Consider the following 25,419-nt stretch of genomic DNA (forward strand, 5'->3'; position numbering starts at 1 on the left):
AAAACATTTGAAAGCAACTCTCTCCGCTATCAATGTTTCTACTTTATATCAGTAACCTACTTGTTGGAACAAGAATTAGATTAGGTAGTGAGTAGTGGCTTTGCTGTATAAAATGTATTATAGTTCATAACAATAAGTATGTAACAGGAGAATTAAATGTTTTTCTTTTGTATAGAATGCATTTTACATTACAAAGAAGAACACGAATATATTTGTAAAAAAAAAGGAAAATTAATATATGCCAGGGACCCAAAACAACGTGATTTTTGTGTTCTATTCTCTTCTTTTCAGATAAATATGTTCCATAACCGTTCTATTCCAGATTTCGATCCTTTCCCAATAGTTCTATAAATATACACCATTTATTCATACAGATCAACTATCATATCTAAAGTATTAACTAAGACATTCCCTAAAATATTATTCTATATTTGTGCGGTTCTTTCTCATTCATTTGATATTGGCAATAAAATCATCATTAAAATTTAAAACACCTATATTATATAATATTAATTTTATAATAATATAGATAAATAATTAAATATGATTTTAAAAATAGGCTTAAAATTACATAATTCTAAATAATAAAGGGTAATAAGAATAATATGGTTATGTTAAGTGAAACAAAATGGAATTAATGAAAGAAAACGAATATATGTGAATGAGCCATTATTTATTAAATTTATAATCGTTCATTTCGCGTTCCCTAGTTTTCCACAAGTTCCGTTTTAGTCCCTGATATATATATAACACTCGTTTTAAAATATTTCAACTTAAAATTAAGGATTTTAGTAATTGTAATTAAATAAAAAGTGGGATTACTAGTATGTAATTGGCTATAAGTATAACTATAATTTTAAACATTTCTAAAATGTATATGTTCAATCCTGGTATACAGTAATTTTGATTGATTAATGCTTAAATATTAGCGTTTGCTTTTGCAAGCAAATAACATATTTTAACAAAAATAAATAGGGGTTAACCTTTGACCCCTTAGGAATATTTAAACGGGAATCTTGAACCAAGCATTGCAAAGGAACAGTCACATCGGCAGCAGAAGAATCGCCAATGGCATTCCTATTTCACCGAAAATAAATGAGATTGTAAAAAGATAATTGTAAAAGGTTCATAAAATAATTAATATCCTTTAGATATAATTACTGTGATCTCATTATAACTATATTCGAAATGGTTAGGGCCCGCTAGTTCATATTTTATTTTAATCATAAATATATATATCTAATATTATAACAACTATTGACTAGTTTACATTTGCACTATGACCATAAATACTGATATCAAATATATTTTAACTCTTGATTGCATTCAGGTCTTACACCATATGTAGTTATATAGAGGTAAATTTAAAAAAATTCCAGAAAAGCCAGTATCCTCTGATTATCCTTTTCCATTTTAACGGTTCTGAGCATCATTATTTGTAAAATTTATTTTTCTCATATCCGCCGCTATCCCCTTTATCCACGTCATTTTAGACCTTTCTCAAGGTCTTGGTCCTCCTACTTCCATCGTGGTGCAACACTTCATCCAGTTATCTTTCGTTCCACACGCCCAAACCATCTCGGTCTATTTCTTCACTTTGCCACTTCCAATTACTTCTATTTTCATCCTTGCTAGTTCTCACTCTCATAGATACCATCTCTATTCTTTCCAATTAAGCTTCGTGAGTCACTTTATTGACCATGTTTCACCGCCATACACTATACAACTATTCACACAACTTGCATAAACTTTCATTATAACTTCAGGGAGATGTTTTATTTGTAAGAATAGTTACATCTTTCTCAACTTCTTATATGTCTGACTCTTGCAACAATAGCAAAATATACACCTACATCTGCGTTTAGCATGTCATCCAAATAACAAAACTTCCACTTTTCTCATGGCACCATTTACTAGGTTATCATTATTATGAACCCCTTTGATGCATGTTACACAAATAAATCGCTTCCTATCATCAGGCTCCCTTTTCCCCACTATATCTTTTATGCACCCATTACTGGCATCTGGTTCTTTGGATTAAATTTATAGCAACTCCTTTTCCACATACACTACAAGGCCAATTGCTAATTTCTTCCACCTGCAGATTGTCCCCACCAATCATCACCCTGCATTCATTTTAGACCCTTTGCTTGAATAGCTATCATCCATCCAATAATTTTATCCTTCAATTCTTCCTTGCTGTTTGCCATCAATACAAAATCATCCGCATATAATAGCTCCCATGAAAGTCCTTCACACATCTCTCTAGCCACCACATCTATTACAAAACTAATAATAATGGACTCAACAAGGATCCCTGGTGAAGTACTACCTTCACTTCGAAGTTCACTACTTGAATCATCCATACGTCTCGCAGTTTGTGATCCCACATGCATTTCCGCCATAACCATATGTACCCTTTCTTCCGCGAACTACATGTCCTTCGCCTCCTTATATCGCTCTTTATTATTATTATACCATTTTTTGGAACACCTCAGTTTCTCGACCAGAGTTTTTACTACCTCCGAATTCTACTGTTATATTTTTTTTAAAGGTTATAATATTCAATGTTATCTGAATAATATATTTGTCATACAATAATGTAGCGTATTTATATTTAATATTATATAAAAGATCAGTTAAATTGAATGATTATAGAAGTTAAATTGAATAATTACAGAATAGTATATATATATATACAAGAATTGAGAATAAAATGTTACCAGTGACCATATATTATGAGTTTTTTTCATAAAATTGACGACGAGATAAAAAAAAGAAAAAAGAAGTGGACTTCAATATTAAATAGAATTGTATATATATTTTTTATTTAAATAATATATTTTTAGAAACTATGGATGATTATTCAAAAATTACATTAAACGAATTTCGTAAGATTATTTGGATTATATTAAATATATTTTGAATGTAAATGTAAAGAATATTCGTCAAACAGATGAAAAAATTATTTATATCATATGGAGGAATATTAATAACAGATATAAAAAAATTACTATTTATAAGGAAAATTGATGTGGTATGGGCAGATTTATATAAAATCGCAAATATCTTTTTAAAGAGGAAAGAACTGTCTTGGCATCAAGAATTGATTTTATTAGATTAAGTTGCGGACCAACAGAATTAGTAATGAGTTATTTAAAAGATAAAGGAACTAGTCCGTAGATGTGAATTTGTAGATAATATAGAATTAAGAATTCGTGATCAATTAATCGCTGGATTAAAGATGTCGTAAAGAGATAAAGAACTACCGTTAAGATACCCAGATACTAGAGACGAAGAGCAACCGTTAAGCTTAAACAAGGTTATAGAAATGGCTTTAGCTTAGAAATAAATAATACTAAAATGGTTTATAAAATCACTAAACATAATGATAATAATAAAGGATTAAATCAAAATGATAATAATAATCGGCAGTATAATGATAATCGGCAGTATCAAAATGATAATAAAACATACGTAAAAAGAAAACCAATTCAAGGTTATAATAACTACCACAAATAATACAAGAAAACCGTACTATTTTTGTTCATGCTATTCGGAATTTTCCAGCATACGGAAAAAACGTGCAGATATAAGAGATTAAACCACTTAGCCGTCTGTTGTAAAAATGGAGAAAACAAATTACAATAGTAACGACGAAGATTCAGATTTCTCAATAAAATAAGTCTACAAATAAGGAGAGCACCTAACAATTATGATATTAATAAACAACCACGAAATTAAAATGGAATATGATACAGGTTCAGCAGTAACCATCAAAGCAATATGGAATAAAATTAGGAGGCCAAAACTTAAATTGGTTAGCGGTCCAACTACATATGGAAACAATAAAATAAAAATTATGGGAGAAGCTTATGTAAAAATTCAATCAGATAATAAAATAAAATGGCTTTCGTTATTAGTTACAAAAACAAATGATGCAGGGATTTGAATTTCCATGGACTATAGATGTTGATCTATATTAACCAACAAAGGTAAAAGTCAATATAATCAGCAATAAATATAACAATAATGGTAATGGAAACGTGAATTTTGAAAAATTATATAAAGAAATTGCTAATGTAATTGATAATAAATTAGGATTAATAAAAAATGTAGAACCAGTAAAACAACAATTAGAAGAAAATATAAAACCAATAGCTCTACTAGTAAGAAGAGTACCGTTGCTTTAAAAAGTAAAAATTGAAAATGAACTGAAACGTTTGGAAGAAAATAACATAATAAAGAAAATAAATCCATCAACAACAAGAGTAATCTGGAGTACTCCAATGGTAGTGGTACGTAAAACTTCAAGTGAACTACGATTATGTGGTGATTTCAAAGTAACATTGAATAAATTTTTACTAAAAGCACATAGTACCAACGTTTGAAGTAATAATCGCAAAGATCCCTAATGGAAATAAGTATAGAACATTATATCTGACGCATATCTACAAATGAGCATTGACGAAGAATCGCAAGCATTATTAACTATGGTAACACCAAGTGGATACTACCACTATTTATGATTACCTTTTGGTATAGCTACAATATCAATAATATTTCAACGATATATGGACGATTTACTGGCTGACTGTAAAGATACAGCAGTTTATTTAGACGATGTTATAATCACAGGAAAAAATGATACAGAACATGTAGAGAATATAAAACAAGTCCCCAAAAAATTACAAAATGCGATTAAAAGTCAATCATATTTAGGATACATAATAGAATAAAATGGAATACACCCAGATAAAAAGAAAATAATAGCAATACAAAAATATCCAACTCTAAAAGATAGACAGGGCATAAAATCATTTTTAGATATATTAAACTATCATATACGGTTCATATCAAATTTACGTGGCATTATCGCCGAATTACATAATAAAAGTAGTAAAACTGTTAAATGGAATTGGACCTAAAAAGATGATAGATTATTTGAAAGAGCAAAAGGAATAGTAACAGAACAAAATACCATACAGATTTATAAACAGGATCTCGAGTTAATATTAGAAACAGGTGCATCTAACCAAGGATTTGGAGCTATACTCCTGCAAAATTATATTAACGAGACAAATTTCCAATAGCGTACACCTCAATAACTTTACAAGATGTTGAAAAGAATTATTCTACAGTAGACAAAAAAGCTAAAGCAAGATAAAGGGTGTAGAAAAATTTCATAACTATTTGTATGAATGTGAGTTTATAACACGAACGGATCATAAACCTTTAATAAATATATATGACAATAAAAGAGATTTAAATTTATTAACAAATCAAAGATTATTACGATGGGCCTATAAATTATCCGCATATGATTACGATATTATGTACAAGAGAGGCGCTAATAATATAATTACAGATGCTTTATCGCGAAATTTAATAGAGAAAAATGATGCTAGAATAACAAGCGAAAAATAAAACATTAATTTATATAAGAAATCTTAGTTATGATACATTAACTCTATCTAGAAAAGAGCTTAGAGAAGAAACCGCAAAAGATCCAATCTTAAGAGTAAAAATATTAATAAATGGTACAAATATATACAAAACCAAGCACCAGAATTACAAGCTTTTAGAACAAGAATAGATGAAATAGAAAATGACGACCTTAGTTTGTTTTAGAATGGCAGATTATCATTCCGTACTCACAAAAGAGAGTTTTACATATATTGCATACTGGACATCCGGGTATTACATCAATGAAATTCATTATGAGACATTATATATGGTGGGAATAATTAGATAAAGATGTTGAAAAACTAGTTAACAGCTGTATAGGGTGTCAAAACGCAGAGATATACCAGGTGTTGGTGTATACCCTTGGAACCCGCCATCTCAACCCTGGGAAAAGGCACATTTCGATTTTGCAGGACCACTGAACGGATTTTATTGGCTGGTAGGAATTTATGCGTACTCAAAATGGATCGAGATCGATAGAATTAAAGATATAACAAGAATTTAATAAATAGATTAGAAAAATGGATTACTCTATATGGTATTCCATGTCTAATTGCAACCGACAATGATCTACGTAAAAACAAGAATATACAACATATAAAAACTACACCGTATCATCCGAGAAGTAATGGTCTAGTAGAGAGATACTATCAAAAATGATATTTCGCAAATAGAGAACAAACGAATGATGGGGAAAAATGCCTAAATGAAGTGCTATTTACGTATAGAAATTCAGAACTCTCATCAACGGGCGAATACCAGCAAAATTATTTATGGGAAGGAGACTAATACATTATTGGACTGGGTCAAATCTTCCTGAAGTGAAACCTAACAAGTTAAACAAAGGAATACGATATTTTGGAGAAAATGATTTAGTTTGGATAAAAAACCCAAATGAAAAAGGATGGCATGAAGAAAGATAATAAATCAACATGCTAAATTAACTTATAATGTAGAAGAAAAAGAAAAAATAGTAAGAAAACACGCCGACCAACTACGAACAAGGGAAGAACTAATTGAACCCGAATCAAAGGGGGGGGAGGGTGAAAGGAGGGGGGTGAGGAAGATGTAAAAAATTTTTTTTTAGATATGACAATATAAAGTTAGGAGAAGATAAAATAGTAGAAAAAAAATTAAACCAAGTCAAGAATGAATTCAAAACCGATATCCAACGAGGGAACGAAAGCAACAAAAAGATGAGAACTTGAACTCGGGGGAAATAAGATATATTATATTATATAGTGTTAAAATATTCTACGTTATTTGAATAATATATTTGTCATACAATAATATAGCTTATTTATATTTAATATTATATAAAAGTCAGTTAAATTGAATAATTATAGAATAGTATATATATATATTTACAAGAATTGAGAATAAAAAGTTACCATTGACCATATATTATGAGTTTTCTTCATAAAATCTACCACCATGTATCCTAGTGTCTAGACGGCTCTTTTGTCCATCTACACACGTCTACTATAACTATAACTAGTCGATGCTGAATACATTCCTCTCCCGGTATTCACTTTCACATTTTTTATTATGTACCATCACATCTCCTCACTAACAAAAAATCCACCGTACTTTTTATTATAATAAATAATAGATGGCTTATTTTATTTACATAGTTTTTTTCTAAATATAATTTTCTGCATCCAAATTACGTCATGCAAATACTGTAGTTCATCAAATAATTTATGGTTTTCGAATTAAATAAAATTTCAAATAATAAACAATATAAGAATGATCATGATTACAAATTTTTAAATTATAATTATAATAAACATAATATTAATTTACAAGTCTAAGAATTATACAATTATTAAACAAGTCTACAAATTATATCATTATAAATTATAGCGTATACATATCATAATTTATTTAGAAAAACTATTTAAATTTTATTTTTATATAAAAAAAATAACTATTTAATCTTTTTAACAAAAAATATTAGAAGAACTACAATATTTGTATTCTGTAATTTGAACACAGAAAATTATATTTGGGAAAAAAACTATGTTTATAAAATAAGCAGCTATTATTAAACTTATAACACAATTTCCTTCGAAGGACTTTACACCAATACCCTTCGTTATCTGCCAGCTGGTTCTTCCACAGTTTGCCCGAACAATATCGAATTATTTTTACCAACTATGACAGCTTCGCTGCAATCCCGGATAAAATAGTAAACTCCACAACTCCCAACATCTTATTTTGGACGGTAAGTAAGACCACCTTGCTTTCTGTCGTTCCTCTCTTGTGAATCGATTTTTGATATAGTTCTTGTCTATAGTTAATCATCTCTCCAAATAGGCGTGCCGCTTCTTCTCTAGCCCGTTGAAGCCAATCTCGGGATTTTCTTGAACCGTCGATTTCCCGAATATCAATTTTTGCAATCTTGTAGCTTACTCATACATGCGTAGCCATCTAATAATTAAATTAACATGCATATAATGCTTATCCCTTCCTCTCCTTTTCCCCTATCTTATCTTTATTTCTCCGTATACACCTCCCTCCAAGACAACGATTTTATCTCCCCTTGATAATCTTTCATTTTGTTTTTAAGACCGAAAATAGAGAGCAATTTAAACAAAATTAATAGAATATTTAGAAGTTTATTGAAAAATGAAAATTTTGGATACTAGCAAAATAATAACTTGAGATTTTATTGAAAAACAAAAATTTTGGATGATAGCAAAATAATAACTTGAGGTTTTTATTAAAAACGGAAAACTTTAGATGGTAGAAAAACCATAACTAAAGATTTTTATTGAAAAACGAAATGAAAGTTTATCAAGGGACGATAAAGTCGATTTGTCTTGAAGGGAGGGGTACAGGGAGAAATAAAGATAAGATAGAGGAAAAAGGTGGAAAAGATAAGAATTATATGCGTCTTAATTTTATTTTTAATGACTACGTATGTACGAGTAGGTAACAAGATTGTAAAAATTGAGATCCGGGAAAATAGACGGTTCAAGAGAATCCCGAGATCTTTAATGGGCTAGAAAAGAAGCGGAACGTCTATGTGGAAAGATGATTAACTAGATAAGAACTATATCAAGGGATCGATTCAGAAGAGAGGAATGGCAAGGTGGTCTTACTTACCGTACAGAATAAGATGTAGGGTTGTGGAGATGACCAATTTATCAGGGACTGCATCGAAACCGCCATAGTGGGTAACAACAATTCGATATTGTCCGGGCAAACTGTTGAAGAACCTGCAGGGGGATAACGCAGAGTACTAAAGCCCTTCGAAGGGAAGGAAGTATAAATAATAGACGGCTTATTTATTTACATATTTTTTTTTCTAAATATAATTTTCTGTGTTCAAATTACGACATGCAAATATTGTAGTTGTTTTTTTTATATAAAAGTAAAATTTAAAGTTTTTTAAAATAAATTATGATTTGCATATGCGATAATTTAATAATGATATAATTTGTAGACATGTTTAATAATTGTATAATTCGTAGATATGTAAATCAATTTTGATCCACACAATTGTCAAAATTACAGGGGCATAAAACTAATGTCACACTGTCTACAACTATAAGAAAAAATAATAGAAAAAAGGTTAAGAGACATAATCGAAATAGGAATGAGTGAAAAATACAGGGAAAAGAACAAAAAGCTACACATGGTCTTCCTCGATCTAGAAAAGGCCTTCGATAGAATCCCAAGAAAACTTATCTGGTGGGCGCTACGCCACAAAAAGGTTCCCGAAAAATATATAAGAATAATACAGGATATTATATGGGCCATACAACAATGGTCCGTAGCACAACAGGTACTTCAGCAGGCTTCACAATAGCCGAAGGAGTTCATCAAGGGTCGGCTCTCAGCCCACTTCTCTTCATTACAGTAATAGATGTATTAGCACAGTCTATACCTCAAACAGTCCAGTGGAATATGATATTTACAGATGATATTGTGATACTTGCCGAATCCAAGGATGAAATGAAAGAAAGATTAGTGAGTTGGATAAATATCCTAGAAAAGCACGGACTAAAAGTAAATAGAGAAAAGACGGAGTATATGGTGATAAGAGGAGATGAAACAGAGAGTATTGATATAAATGAATGGCAGATATCGGCAATTGAAAGCTGCAAATATTTGGGATCCACTATACAAACAAACGGCACAATAGAAAAAGAGATAAAGAGTAAAATTAATCAAGGGTGGTTAAAGTGGAGATCTTTATCTGGAGTGCTATTTGACAAAAGAATCCCACACAAATTTAAGGGAAAAATTTACAGTTCCATAGTACAACCAAAACAATTCTATATAGTTCGGAAACATGGCCAACCAAAGAATCAGACGAGAGAAGTCTACAAACTATGGAGATGAGAATGCTGAGGATGATTGCTGGGGTAACAAGAAAGGATAAAGTGCGCAGTACAAGATTACTAAGTAGTTTAAAGGTAGTGCCCATTAAGACTAAGTTAATGGTAAACAGACTTAGGTGGTATGGGCACACAATGAGAATGCCTATGAACTACATAGGAAATAAGGTTGAGAGTTTGGGGCAAACGTAAAAGAGGAAGGCCAAAACTTCAATGGGGCCATAAAGTTAGAGCCAATATAAAGAAGTATAAATATGATAAAAGAGATTGTATGAATAACATAAAGTGGAGAGAGATGTTGAAGGAGCTTACCACCAGAAAAGGTGAAAGCTAAAGAGAAAAAAAAAATTTGTAATAAATAAAGTCTTATTTTAATAATTAATTTGAAATTCTATTTAATTCGACAACCTTATTGACTTAATACACTTTAGCACTACCCGTTGTAATTCATCAGCTTCTCTACTTCTTTCTTAAACATTGTAACGTAACAAATTATATACATAGCATCCCTAAAATCCAAAATTCTCTCCCCTACCGAATTTTTTGTGATGAAATAAACCACCCATGTACTACCTCATATCACTACTCGCTCCGACGTGACCACTCAGATCAGCAGCCAGATTATCCCCTCTTCAATTGCCAGTCTCGATGTTGCCTCAATAGACTGTGCCAAAATATATCTTTCTTTTCTTCAATTCTGCCAACCTGAGGAGCATATGCCGAGATAATATTGAATAGCCTACCAAAGATTATTTTGATAATCATTATCTAGTCTGCTTACTCTTTGTCCACCCATTTCTCTGCAACAAATACGCCAATATCAGCTTTACTATCATTACTTCCTTGCCAGAAAAAGTTATACTTTTCATTTGTCTTGCTAATCATTTGTGCACCCAATTTCCATCTGTCACTTGTATATAACATATATCTATATGCGCTTTATGGTGCTTCAACCACTTCTTCCCGCATGCTCCCTGCATTCCACGTCGCAACTCTTACTCTATCACTAATAGACTCGTTTCTCCATATATTGTCAAGTCGTTTTCATGAATCGTGGTTCAGGTCTCCCATCCTTCTTTTTGTCACCGGTGGATGAGGAGACCCATGGGATACTTTGTTTGTAATCATTAGGGATGGGAATTTGGAGTGGGGTTTTATAAAATCGGATGCCCTCCTGGCATCAACCCCTATAGATGACTTTTACACCCGGTAGAGGAGATAGTGATTATATTCTAAATCCAGACCACAGGGACCCTTTTAAATTTCCATTAGATGACAGAAGACGTTGTCACTCCCCCGATGTGTTAAGACTTGAGGTAAGAATATTATTTATATTTACCTTGGATAAAAATTTCAGAAATAAAAATACGAACTAATGGATGATACCGAAATTTCAACATCACGGGAATAAAACTTTTGCCCGGATTTTAAAAAATGGTTCACATTAACAATAGCCAATGGTTAAATACTGTATATCATCAGCAGCACTTAAACCCTCATAGATGTTTAGATTATTTTCTTGCATAAATGAGTTTATCAAGAGTATCTCTTTACTATACCAAATTATTATAAAATTACTATATTATAATTTTTTTTTCAATTTCAAATATCAAAACGTTTAAAAAATATATTAAAACAAAAATTATTTGCCCACAAAAATTTTCAAGAAGTTAGATAAGATGGTTTGCTAGTGCAACCAACGATGTACAAATACCGATTAAGAATAACTCACACCTCAAAAAGCTTGGAAAAGTGAATTTATAAAATCCCATTAAAGGGCGATAATTTGATGTGATAAAAAATAGTATAAATTTTTTTACGCGCACCCACTGATCGTGTATTGGTATTCGGGTATAGAAGACAGGTTACCGTATAAAGCTTTATTTATTATCAGCCCCATTCTAGTTTTCTCAGAGGTTTTAATTTTGTTATAAGATTCTTTCATGAGATCGATCTTAAGTTAATGGTGCATTAATTTTAAAAAGTTTTTTTTTGTTAAATCCAGGTATGTATGTCGGAAAACCTTCTGGAATAACGACTTAACGACCTCATGCGTTCAAAATTTCTCTATCTTAAATCATTTACAAGAGCGGTTTTTATATTTAAAAAATCCAATTCTATCGCAAATGTATTTCCGTATTTGTGTAGAGTATATATCTTATGAAGTTCAAACAATTTTGTCGTAAATTTTGAATTACTTTTAATTTATATTAATTTCTTTATATCCGAATTTTCATATAATTAAAAAATACACAAAAATATATGGCAAAATATTCCGAATGCTAACATACATTTACAAAAAGGAAAGATTTTTTAAAATTAAAAAACGCTCTTGTGAATGATTTAAATCTGAATTGAATCCTTATGTCAGTATTCCGGGTAAATCCTTATTCCAGAAAACCTACGACATGTATTATATTATTTTAAAAATAATAAAATTGATTAAATATTAGGGCGTAAAATGAAATGATATTTTTAAAAGTAACGAGTCATCCTTTAAAATAACGTTTACATTATAGTAAAATAAATTGCATAATACCGATGCTTCAGCCTCTTTTTTCTTTTCGAATAATTTATCGGCAAAGAATTCTTTTTCTTCATCTAATTTTCTAAATAATTTATTTTTTGTATAAATTAATTGATGAAAATGATGGATAAGTAGGTAAGCCCTTTAAAATAAGTGTTACCAAATAGCAGTGACAAAGCGTTCACAGAAACAAGGGAATCATTATTTCCCATGCAATTTTTCTTGAAGGAAAACTTCCTTATCTTTATTAGTTCTCATAAGTATAGAGCTTGTGAATTGCAATTTTGTTTAATTTTATAAATATATTCTCTTAAATATTTATCACTATAAAATCTAGTTTTTAAAATTGACCGAAAATTTATAGCTTCAGGGATATTTTATAATATAATTTTAAATTACAAAAATGTTTTATGCTAAATAAATTAAAATTATATTTACTACGTTATTATACTATTTTTTTACTATATAAAAAAAAATTATATTTTTTTATCAAAATTTCCAAAATTTATTGTTAATTTAAATGAAACTTATTTTTAATTTACACAAGCTAGAAACCGAATTAAAGGTAGTACTCAGGGACGATGAATTTAAAAAGAATATTAGTAAAATACTCGAATTTTTAAGAATGACGAATTAATGAAAAGTTTTTAAAGATTTTTTAAATTATGCAAATTCATCCTAACTTTGTTTCTAACAACCGAAAGTACAGAGCGGAGATTTTCATCTTTAGAAAAAAAATAAAAACTTACTGTAGAAACAAAGTCAATCGAAAAAAAAATTATTAAAAAATTTAAAATTTATAACTTATATAGTTGAGTACTTAAAATTTTATTCAAAAACAAAGAAAATCCACTTATTTATAAATCTTTATGTTTTATATGCTTTCACTAAAAAAATTAATTGTTTCCGTAGTATTGGTTACAATTTAAGCAATATCATTAATTCCCAAGGAAAAGTTACAGCAATTAAAAATACCGGGTATTTTCCAACCCTAGTGACAAGTCATTTAGATTATCAGGAACTATAATTAAACATGAAATTAGAATATTTATAAAGTGCATTTCTATAAGTGCAGATTGTCTATTAATTAACTTTTTTTAAATATAAATAAACATGTTGCATTGACTGTTATATATGAGAAAACTTTTTATCTTGTCTAGCCATATAGGGCTGTACGATGAAATAGCTAATAGTAAAATAGGCGAGGTAAGGAGCCAGGGTGCCAATGATAATAGGCGCAGGTAGCAATTCTTGACAAAGCAATGTTACGAATGAAAAATTTTGATTGGCTCTGTTCATTCTATATAATAAAAATATAATTGGATAATATTCTTAATAGATTTTTATACATTAGTTACAAAATATAAATTTTAAAATTTGTTCAGAATCAATAATTTATGATTTCAGTAATATTTTACAATTTACGCAGTTACATTTAAAATATAAGGTTTCACCCCAGTCCGGCTTTAGGCCAGAGTGGAGGGTCTTCAGCCGGAAATAATCTTTCGTTAGCACATATTTTATATTCATAATCTAATTAGAAAAATTTTGATTTTCTAGCTGCTAAGACTGTTAGGACGTGGCTAGAAAAAAATTTGGGCAGAAATCGAATTTTTTTTTGGACCGGCCCTTTAAATCATCAATATTATCTATCAAGAATCAGTAAAATGTCTTATTTATATATTTTTTCTAGTAATTTTATATTAATATACCTTTCTCTTCATTTCACTGCTGTCAATTAGGGGAAATGTGTCATAAATGGCCATGTGTGAAGACTGGTCACCACCCTTTAACTTTTTATCTATTGGACCAATTTCTCTCAAAATTGGTCAAAATGTGTATATTTATGCTATGTACCTTACCTAAGTTCACTTATTGAATAGAGCAATTCAATAAAAAAATATTTCAAATAAACTGTTTTTAGTACCTATTTCTGGAAAAATCACGCTACACATTTTTTTGTTTGGTGAAAAAATTACTAATTTAGATTACTGATATTTTATATAAATATTATCCTTAGGAATTTAGCATTATTCACACAAAAAATTAGACTTTAAAAGCTTTATTTAATAAACATATAATGCGCTTAATAATAATAGAGAGGTGAGTTTTGACTGGCCATGTATTGATTGGCCATAATTCGTACATTCACATATTCTTATTAAAATGAAAAGCTCTTGCAAAACAACATTTGGTGAAATAAAATGATGAACAAGCTTAAGAATGTGTAGTAAAATGATAATTAAGATAATAATTTATAATATTATCATTAAATAGATGTGGTAATAAATTGAGATTTTAATACTAATTAAATTAGTGTATAATTAATTTTCTATATAACTAAAAAATGTAGAAATATCAATATAGGTCTTTTACAAGTATTTCATATTGTATTATTTCATATTTATAATAAAATTCTTAAATAATATATTATGGCCAGTTAACACATAGTGGCCAGTCAATACATACTATGAATTGACTGGCCAGAAAAACAACTTTCACATAATCTCATTTAGCTCATAAAGTATTATACATAGAACTTTGATTCAAATTTTATTTTAAAGATTAATATTTAGGCTACACATTGATAAAATTTGTTTGGTTAAACATAAATTTTAATACCTTTTTTTCAAAAAAGCAAAAACATGGCAATTCATGGCAAAAAATATTTTCAAACCCCTTTCTCTAGTCAAAAGCTGTCTTCCTTCTCCTTACCAACAAAATCCCTCTTCCTGTCTTTGTGTTTGAACAGTTTTTAATTGATATATAATTTAATTATTAAAATTAAATTTATTTTGTGGATAAATACAAATAAATTGTTTTAATATTTTTCGTTTCTTAATTTTAAAAAAATAAGCAAAAGAAAAATCAAAAATTTTTTGAAAATGTAATTCTAATTTCTATATCAATTTTAATTCCGAGGATGCATATAATTTACCAAGCAAATAATATTTAGGTGTAGGAAATACTAACAGCAATAAATCTTGGGCATAGTTAATTTTGGGGAAATCAGAAATTTTTTTCTCTATTTTTTAAAGAAAAGTTTCTAGTTTATGAAATTGCTGAGGTTTCTCAAAAAGAGATTGTAAAGGTAAGAGTTTATAAATATATAAATTAATGTTTTGGGGTATTTTTTTTATCAAATAAAACTTTTCAAACTAGAAGCATGAAAATTTTTGAAAAGGGTTTTCAGCCCATCCCGTAAAATAATGTTATACAAGTTGTTTTACCCGGTCCGTACAAACCTTTATGAAGGTAAAAGACATAAATTTTCCTAAATGTGAGCTCTAAAAAAAATTGCCCTTAGTCCAAAAAAATTTGCCTGACCCGTGGGCTTTGAACCATAAATAAATTAGTTCCTTTTCACTTTGATCTGTAATTTATTTTTAAAAGCAATTATCAAATTGAAATCAAAGTATAAGAGGGTGGATATTATGGGATCTATGAATCTGACTAGGTCTAACAAAAATTATGAAAATCGGGAGATCAGGTAGTTCTTTAGAGGCATCACTAGTTTAATTTATTTCATGGAAGCTTAAAAGCTAAGTTTTTTTAAACTATGCTCATAATAAAAATAAATGATGAAATATATCAAAGGCTATTGACATTCTTTAAATTCAAAAATAAAAACTCACCTGAAGCCAATGTCTCTAATAACAAACGTGAAATTCATAAAATAGATAAATTTAAACTTGAGAGTAATATTGACACCGAATGGTACACCCACACTCATGTAAGCCCCTACTACAGTATGTTGAGTCAATCTTTGTTCACAGCCATATTCAATCATTGCTCCAAAAGTACCAAATCTGATTAAATTAAATTTAATATTAATACAAAAAATTAAACAAATCAAAAGTTATCCCAAATTACCCTTTTCTGTCTTAGTATGATTGTGAAAAGGCAATCAGCAGAGGAATATCAGGAAAGGCTTCTGGTTAGGGTTTATTTCGTAAATATTTTAAAATAATTATTAGTTATACTTTTCACATAAAACTATTTAATTTTATACTTATTCTACAAAGCGTATAAATGTAAATTAATATATAATATACTATTTAATTTTCAGATAGTCGTTTTTATAATAACAATTATATTATTTAATTTAATATTATTTATTAAATAGTTAATCTTATTCATTAACGGAAAATATAAAACTGATTGGTTAGATCGAATTTTATACCCTATTCAACTATATTTTGCATTAAGCTTTTAATTATTGTTAGAGGTTATTACAAATAATGTGTTAGTCCTAAAATTATTATTTTTATTACCATAAAAAATAAAAACTCGCTCTACCATATTTATTGAACTGAGTGATTCTGAAGAATGTGCTTCGAATAAAGAAAATGCTAAGGTGTCTAACAATCAAAGATTTTTGGGATCTGCCAGTAAATGATAATTTTTTTAGTTGCTTAAAAAACCAAAACCTAGAAATATTGCTTTCTCACAGTATTAAAATGAAAGTAAATTGTCGCTTTGAATTAAAAAAAACATCATTTCATTTAAATAGTCATAATAGATTAAATAAAATAAAATTGAATTAAAAAATGTATCAATTACTTTAATTGCGATTTTATTTTAAGATCCTCTATTAATTGGCGCGAATATGATAGACTTATATATGAATGAGGTATTCCCAACTGTTCAAATAAAAATATATTTATGTATAAAAATAATTAAAGTGAAAATTCATAACTTTAAGCCATCAAATAACTATGCCTGCAAGCATAAAATTTGTGATAGATATCAGTGATACCAATAAATAAACTGATAATCAATGATCATGGGCGTATATGTTTTTAAACCTGAAACGAGATTACAAATCGGGATTTAGGCGTTTGACGTATGAAAGCAGTGCCCATGGCCGATGATAAACCCGCTTTCCATGTCAATTGTCCTGTCGTATATTTATCTAACTGGCGAGATAGGGCTATGATTTGGGAAAATAGATAGATATTAAATTAGATACGGCTCTTTTCTTTTATATAAAATAGTATATATGTTGCAGTGCAATGAGTTATCCGGTCACGTAAAAAATCGAGATTTAAATACCTCTGTGGAATCTAAAAATCAAAGAGATAAATAACTTAAGATTCTTAATAATTTATCTTATAAGTAGTTTTTTTTAAATTTATGTATCTAATGAAATGTAAATATTTTAAAAACCCATTAAATTTAATTATTGTTTCTCTTTAGGAATACAATTATGTATTTCTTAGGAAATCTTTTTTATATTATTATTTTGATTCGTAAATGTTTTTAATTCTATTTTTTTAGAAATACAAATAAATCTTAGAATGCATTCTAAATAAAATTAATCGAATTCCTTTATGAATGAAAAGTCAGTTTTTACAAGTTTGATTATTAATTAAGACTATAAAATGCCTTTTATTTTCTGGAATATAATCTTAGCTCATTTTTTTATACCAAATTATTTAACCACCTCTAAAAATAAGTGAATTTATACCATTTTTTAATAATAAAATATTTTTTGCAGAATATTGCCCCTTTTTTTTTCTTAAAATTATATAAGCTGTGAAATTAATTTTTAGTACTTAAATATAAAATGATTTTTTTTTAAAATTACGTAAATTGTGTTGTTAAACGCTACTTTTAAAAATAACGCGGTATCATTACCGCTACTTTAGAATTTTAAAATATTTTTTGGTATAAAAATATAAATATAATTTCAAATATATATGTAATAAATTTATTTTTTATTGCATTTCAATAATAATTTAACATTTCTATACTGTCAGCCTCAAATCTAGAGCGATGATCAGAAGGTATAAGCTTTACCGTAATAAATAATTGTTCAACACTAGAATTTGAGAATGCAGTATTGAATTTAATATACATATTTTTTATATAAAAAGAATCATCAAAAATATTCACTTGAGCATTTTTAGAGTTAAAAAATGCGTCTAGAGGTTCAATAGTATTAATAATAAAAATATCATTTATAGTAGGTGACGTTTTTGATCTGGTTTGGTATAGTATTATTTAACTTTACCATTAGCCTATTAAGTTGCCCTTTGGATTCAATCAAATTAATATACGGCAAATTTCAACTTAAAATTAGGGTGAACAATAGCAGCTATTTAAGATCCAAATAATAATAATCTATATAATATTATCATATAGTTGAGCCTGATGATAAAATGAGATATTAATATTAATTATTTATTGCAACTTTTAATTTATAATATAATTCTTAAATAATATCTTATGGCCAGTTGAAACATACGACGTTTGGACTGGGCCAGGAAATGAAATTTTACATAAACTCATCTCAAAAATTATTCAAATTTTATTTTAAAGATTAAATAGTGGCTACACTTTGTTATTAAATCTTAGATATATTATCTTTAAATATTTTCTCAAGTTGAAGCTACTAACTAGTCTTGTTTAATGATAAAACCTTCAGGCACATTTTACAATGAAATTTATGCCCTGTGTGAATTTTTTAATCGAGATTAAAATATTATGCGAATTTAGGAAAAGGAATTTCCCTATATCATCATTTTAAAAATTACTTAGTCGATATGCTCTGTACCAAAATTATCTTAATATCAATCTCTACTAGAGGTCTGCATTGGGCGGGTTTTTGGACTATAAGCCCGACCACCCAATGTTTAAAAAAAATTTAACCCGCCCGCTCATAGTTTTCAAAAATTATACCCGCCCGCCCATTAGTGTAAAATTTTTTACCCGCCTACTCATTATTTATAAAAAATTTTAACCCAAGCCCGCTATTATAAAATTTAATTATGGCCATTCTTTAAATTTTTTAAGCATCTAAAAAAAATTTAGCATTACACCTCTACAAAAAGTTTTAAAATTTAGGAAATAACTATATTAAGCATAAAAAATATTCAATTTAATTATGGATAATTTATTTGATCAAATAAAATATTTATAAAAAAATATAAATAGATATTATATGTAATTATAATGCAATAATAATAATGAATCGACATTTCCTGGATTCAAACACGTTCTTCTTTGTTCAAAAAACCTTCCAGAAATGCTAAATCCTCGTTCAGAAGAAACACTAGTTGCAGGAATTGCCAATATTTGTCTTGATAATCTTGATAGCTTTGGCAAATCTCTTTCTTGTCGTTTCCACCAAAGTAGTTTTAAATATACAAAAATGTTTATTTATTTTCTGAAAAAAGTTTTTGACACCAAAGAAGGACATTTTAATTTTTAATATCCAAAAAAATTCATAAGAAGAATTTTTTATTAATATTTACTTAAATTATTTTAATTTATTTAACCCGCCCGCCCTCCTATCCTTTTAAAAATATTTTTCGCCCGCCCATGAGGCCTCTAATCTCTATTGTGGATATTTTAAAATTTTAATTATTTTGAAAACTAGATTCATAATGAATATTTTTAAATATAAATTTCAAAATTAATTAAAAATTCGGTAAAATATTATGGGTTAAAAGTAAATTAATTTTTAAAATATATTTGATGATACATTACTTAAAATTATTCATTCAAAATATGGAAATTATTCATATATTATAAATGTCATTCTTATGTGGTCAATGTTAAAGAAAGAAATAACATTTTTACAACTATATTACAATATTATACATTATTTAAAATTATTCATTCAAAATATGGAAATTATTCACTTATTTTAGATGTCAGTCTTATATAATCAATGTTATTGAAAGAAATAACATTTATACAACTACATTACAATATTAATATATATAACTTTAACTTTATGCTTACATTATTTAAAAAGATCCCAAAATATGGAAATTATTCAATTATTTTAGATATTATTATGTGATCAATATTATTGAAAAAAATAACCTAGTATGCAACTACATTACATTACAATATTAATATATAGAATTTTATGTAATAAATATACCATTATTCTTTGGCAGCAAAATATGGAAATTCTTTTAGATTATTGAAAGAAAAAACTTAACATTTATACAACTAAATTACAATTTAATGAAACTAACTTAATACATAAGTAAATATTATATCATTATTCTTTTGTAGCAAAATATGTAAATTATTCAATTATTTTAGATGTCATTTTTGTGTATGTAATTAGTATTAATGAAAGAAATATAGATTCTTATGCAACAACATATGCTTGCATTCAAAGAAGTTGGTGAACAGTTTTTATTTTCTGATGATATAATAAAAATATTAATGGATGATCATAAGATTGTAATACCCAATGGTAGACCCGCATATTATGTTGGATAGAAGTTTATGTTCTCAATGTAGAAACTCTATGGGAATGGCTGTTTAAGACCCATAGTGTGAATGGACAAAGATTCCCCCTTTCTGGCTCTGCCTCTATTCCTTTCCTAACAATCCCCACAGTTCCCTTTTGTGTGACACAGTCATCTGTTTCATCTACATCAAATCATGGTAATATTGCTACATCAAGCATCCTCGAATTTAATATCCCCGATATTCATTTCACCAATTCCTTCATTGACCAACTCTTTGGACTATCCAAACCTCGTTTGATTTCTAGAATTCCAAGGTGCCAGACAAGGTGTTTCTACCAATTATGCTCAATGCATTGATAGGCTGTTAAAAAACTTCTCTTCTAAGGATGCAAGCTCAGCCTTTCTTTTATTCGGCTAGAAATCTTTCCAAATTCCTGCTGTGAATGGTAATTCTTTCACTAAGAATATTAAACTAGCATCTTCTAATATCAATTATGAACCCCGTGATATCATAACTCACACCTGCAACAAAAAGCAGGACGATTTAAAATTCAAGGTGAAGTTAATCGATAACAAAATAAACAAACAGGACATAAATGGTGCTTTAGATTATGCAGCTCCTTTAACACACTTGTTCCAGTGGACGCGGTGTTATATCAAAGACTACAATAACTCAATTATGCAACAAGGTCATCAATGGTGACGTTCCAGATTTCGCAAAAACCCTCTATCTTGGAGCCAAATTTGTCGCCCTGAGAAAAAAGAATGGTGATATCAGGCCTATTGCCGTTGGTGCTGTATATAGGAGATTATATTCCAAGCTTATAGCTAGCAGGATTTCTGCATAAATTTCTAACATACTTCTTCCTCTTCAATTAGGTGTTGGAACGAGCTCAGGGTGTGAAGTGGCTGCATATATAACTCGTATTTATGTTCAGAAAGCTAAAATCGCTCAACACCTTGTTAAATTTAGAAATGCATACAATAGCATTCACAGAAAAGTAATCATTTCACAATTCATAAAACATTTCCCAGCTTTTACAAACTATATCCTTTCATATATAAAAAACCATCCCATTTGGTATTTGGCCATTATATCTTAACCTCTTCTGAAGGTATTCAACAGGGTGACACTAGGATAAATATTATTTTGTCTGGGTATCCATGATTTGATCACTAAAATAAAAAAATGACAGCTCTACCTCTAAATTTATGGTACACTGATGATGGGGTACGGCGATTCTGCTAAGGTGGGAAAGGCTGTTAATATTAATAAGGCTTCCACTGACAGTCTCGGACTTGTAATCAACCAAACCAAATATTGTGAAATCAATACAATTTCATTAAACATTTTTGGTTTTAAGCATGTCCCTTTGAAAAATTTACACATTTGGGCTCTCCCATTAGTGAGGAGTCAGTAAATTCTTTTTTTAGCGATATGGATTGAAAATTTAAAACGCATTCTTCCCTGTCTCTCGGTTCACAAGGCCTTTTTTTAATTAGGAATTTCTTCAACATCCCTAAAATCCTTTACGCCCTACGATCGAGCACATTATTTTTAGAGAGGGTGCATCTAGTAAGATTCGAAACCAGAATAAGAGTAATTCTTAGTGACTGCTTAAATATCAAGTTTACAGACATTTCTTGGCATCAAGCTGCACTTCCTTCCAAGCATGACGTACTTGGTATAAGATCCCCACTGGATCTCAATATGTACGTTCATTGCTAGCCACCTTCAGGCACAAAGATTAATTGACCATAATCTGTCAGTCCACGATCCCTTTTTGAATACAGCTAGGACGGAATGGGTAAAATCCGCCACGACCATAACAATATTTCCGATCTCTGTAAAACAGAAGGATTAGGATCTACCACTCGTCAAAAACTCAGTTGATTACCTTATTTCGAGTCTTTCACCTTTGGCTAGGCATTGAACTTATCAAGGATCGGGGATATGAATTTTTAATTATTATTCCATCTAGCAATCTTAAGCATGAATTGGTCAATCACGAGCTCAGCTATGCTCTATGTAACAGGCTCAACATTCCTTTTCATTTTCATATAAATGCAGCAAATGTCATACTGATTATAACAAAATCCCTATCGATAAACCCGGCACTCGAGGTGCAATCAAATCATATCTCTTGCACTTAGATCAGCTGGTTATCCTATCTCAATGGAGCCTTCTGGTCTCTTTCAAATAGTAGGCGTCCTGATGGAGTTACACGAATTCCATGGTCACAAAAAGTTTATAGTATGAGATTTTTCTTGTTTGGACATGAACTCCCCTTCTAATTTTAACAAGGACGCTCTCTGAACAGAGCTCAAAATTTTAAAATCACCAAATACAGTGCTGATTCTTTTAATTACATATTCATACCAATCATCTGCTCCACTTTAACAACATATGGTGATTTGACTAAAAAGTTTTTTAAAGACGTTGGCCGCGTAATCAGGAAAAATTCTGGAGAACCTCGCGAAGGCTTTTACAAAAAGCAGAGGATCGCAATAGCTATTCTTAAAGCTAATTATGTTTGTTTTATCAATTCGATCTCTCCTGATGATTAGAAGAACAGGATTTTGAATAATTGGTTTTGCTTTTATTTATTTTGTATATTTTATTATTTATGCTCAATATTGTCTTTTTGTTATTATGATTTTTTTTTCTAATTCGTAATCTTTTACTAACTATTTACTTCATTATTATAATTATATTACTACTCTTTATTAAATATTTAATAACTAGAATACTTTTAATAAAGCTTGAAAAATTTTGGAATGGTTTAATTTAATTATAAAAATATTGTAATAACTTTCATAGGCATTTACTATATAAAATTTAAAGTAATGAGCTACCGCTATAGCCTTTTTTTAAAATGTAGTCTCTGCTAAAGCTACCGCTAATGAAAAAAGTAGTGTGCTACTTTAACAACACTGGTAAATTAAATAACGAAGCTGCTTATTAAATTTTAAACAATATTACTGTTAGTGGTCTGCAAATGGCAAAATTTTCAGGCCTGACCCGGTAGGATAGATTTTGCCTGACCCAAATTTTTCAGTACGGTTACCCAGCTCGGTTTCATTTTTTACTAAAGTTGTTCACACCAATTTTTTTAAAAACCGCACGGTTTTTTACATATCCTAAAATATTTGTAGTTGAACATCAAAATAAATAACCATTTATAATATTGGGGAGTGGTTAAATTAAAAATACTTTTTATCACTTCTATCAAATAGCAGAATTCATCGATAAGTCTCATACTTTACAATATATGTCCTATTTCTGTCAACAATAATTTACCCATGTTTTGAGATAAAAACCTAATAATTTGTCATCATTAAAATTGCAAATAAAAAAGTATTATTTTAACAAAATATGGCATTCAATAATTTTTTATATTCTCTAATATCTATTAAGTTGGGCCGGGCATCTCTACTTTTTGCCTGGTCCGGCCCAAAAAAAATTTCCAAAATTTGATTTCAATATGATTGGTGACAAAGAATTAAAAACAAATTTATTTTAATCTTTAATTAAAAAATTTAACACACATTAATAAATATATTCCAACACTTTTCATTTAATGATAAAATAAAAATTTAAATGTATACATTCATAGTTACATATGAAAATGTAACTAGTTACAATGTAAAGTTACCTTTTCAAAATCTAAAGATGAATAGTTATGGTATATGGCAAGTGAAGCTCCTCCCTTAGAATTTCAATTTGTACCCTTTGTTTTAAATGGTAAAGCTAAACCGGTGTTTTCCCGAAAGAGCTTCATTTTTAAGCATGTAGAATGCACAAGAGCCAGAAGGCACTTCGGATATATGTTTATTTATTTTATCAATACTTATTTAAATTCTTTTCCATAAGATGGCATATAAAATAAATAACAGTCGAATAAATACATTTTAATGTAATTTTGAGTCAGTTTATTATATAAATAAATATTTGTTTACACAATAAATATAGCAGCCAGTGGTATAAATAGAAACTTAAGGTATCACTTAATATAGGTGCATTTCTGATCTTGAGTATATATAAAATTTATATATACTCAAGGTAAAATTATTTAAAGCTTTAAATCTTACATATAATGAATAATATTTAAAAAAAACTAATATTTAAAATGATTAAAAAACTTAATTGTAATCCAGGGAAGATTGTACCATCACTCATTATTTTTGATAGAATCGAGCCATTTATATACCTAAAAATTATTTGAAACTTTATATTTTTAAGGTGTCTTAAATATAAAAAAAATTATATTAAAGGTATTCTTTTTGTATAATGTTCCCAATTTTATTAATTAATTATAAACATTATAATGATTACAGTTTATGTCATTATATTTTAAAAAATTACATGCGAGTTGAGAGAGAACGAAAATGTTTGAACCCAATAGTAAGGTCATTACCAAAGGAAGCTTCTATCTGTAAAATTAAAATATAATAAATTATTATTATAATAATTATTTAAAACTAAATCCCTAAAAAATTCTAAAAATCTTAAGCTATATAATTTGTTACAATATAAATGGTTAATTATTAAATGCATTCATATATTTTATCATAGACAGTAAGAATAGTTTAAATTACTATTAGTTAACATTGTAATTTCTAATGTCAAATTAGTCTCCATAATTTCACTCTTATATTAATCATTTGATTTTACCAAATTAACTAGCAGGGTAGCGTTAAGGGGAGAGAAGGGGATCGCCTATACTTCACTTTTTGCTAGCTTTTATATTTTTAAAGCTCTTTTGACGAGCTACTTTTAGTAGATATATTATATACTATTTTTTAAATATTTAATGAAATCGTACTCCTAACTTATAATTCTTAATTTACACTCAAA

General features: G+C 28.6%; 1 protein-coding gene across 10 annotated transcripts in view; it reads right to left on the reverse strand.

The window, feature by feature from the left end:
- LOC135922942 (dnaJ homolog subfamily C member 11-like) overlaps positions 1 to 25,419 on the reverse strand; it is a 90,112-nt gene that overhangs the window by 29,853 nt on the left and 34,840 nt on the right. For 3 of the 10 annotated variants that reach the window (XR_010571076.1, XR_010571081.1, XM_065457486.1), the window contains 9 exons: positions 24,928 to 24,995; positions 24,705 to 24,772; positions 17,151 to 17,275; positions 16,906 to 16,985; positions 16,035 to 16,151; positions 13,487 to 13,642; positions 12,355 to 12,424; positions 11,636 to 11,769; positions 984 to 1,077 (listed from right to left, as the gene is read on the reverse strand). Coding sequence is in view for 4 of the 10 variants with exons in the window: in XM_065457486.1 (XP_065313558.1) it covers positions 984 to 1,077; positions 11,636 to 11,769; positions 12,355 to 12,424; positions 13,487 to 13,642; positions 16,035 to 16,151; positions 16,906 to 16,985; positions 17,151 to 17,275; positions 24,705 to 24,772; positions 24,928 to 24,995 (912 nt within the window). In the remaining 6 variants the exon portion in view is untranslated. The remainder of the gene's footprint in view (positions 1 to 983; positions 1,078 to 11,635; positions 11,770 to 12,354; positions 12,425 to 13,486; positions 13,643 to 16,034; positions 16,152 to 16,905; positions 16,986 to 17,150; positions 17,276 to 24,704; positions 24,773 to 24,927; positions 24,996 to 25,419) is intronic. The other 7 variants (XR_010571078.1, XM_065457487.1, XR_010571080.1 and 4 more) reach the window with 5 other exon arrangements.

The sequence above is a fragment of the Gordionus sp. m RMFG-2023 genome, chromosome 1, assembly GCF_954871325.1.
Source record: "Gordionus sp. m RMFG-2023 chromosome 1, tfGorSpeb1-WG-v2, whole genome shotgun sequence".
Lineage (NCBI taxonomy): Eukaryota > Metazoa > Nematomorpha > Gordioida > Chordodea > Parachordodidae > Gordionus > Gordionus sp. m RMFG-2023.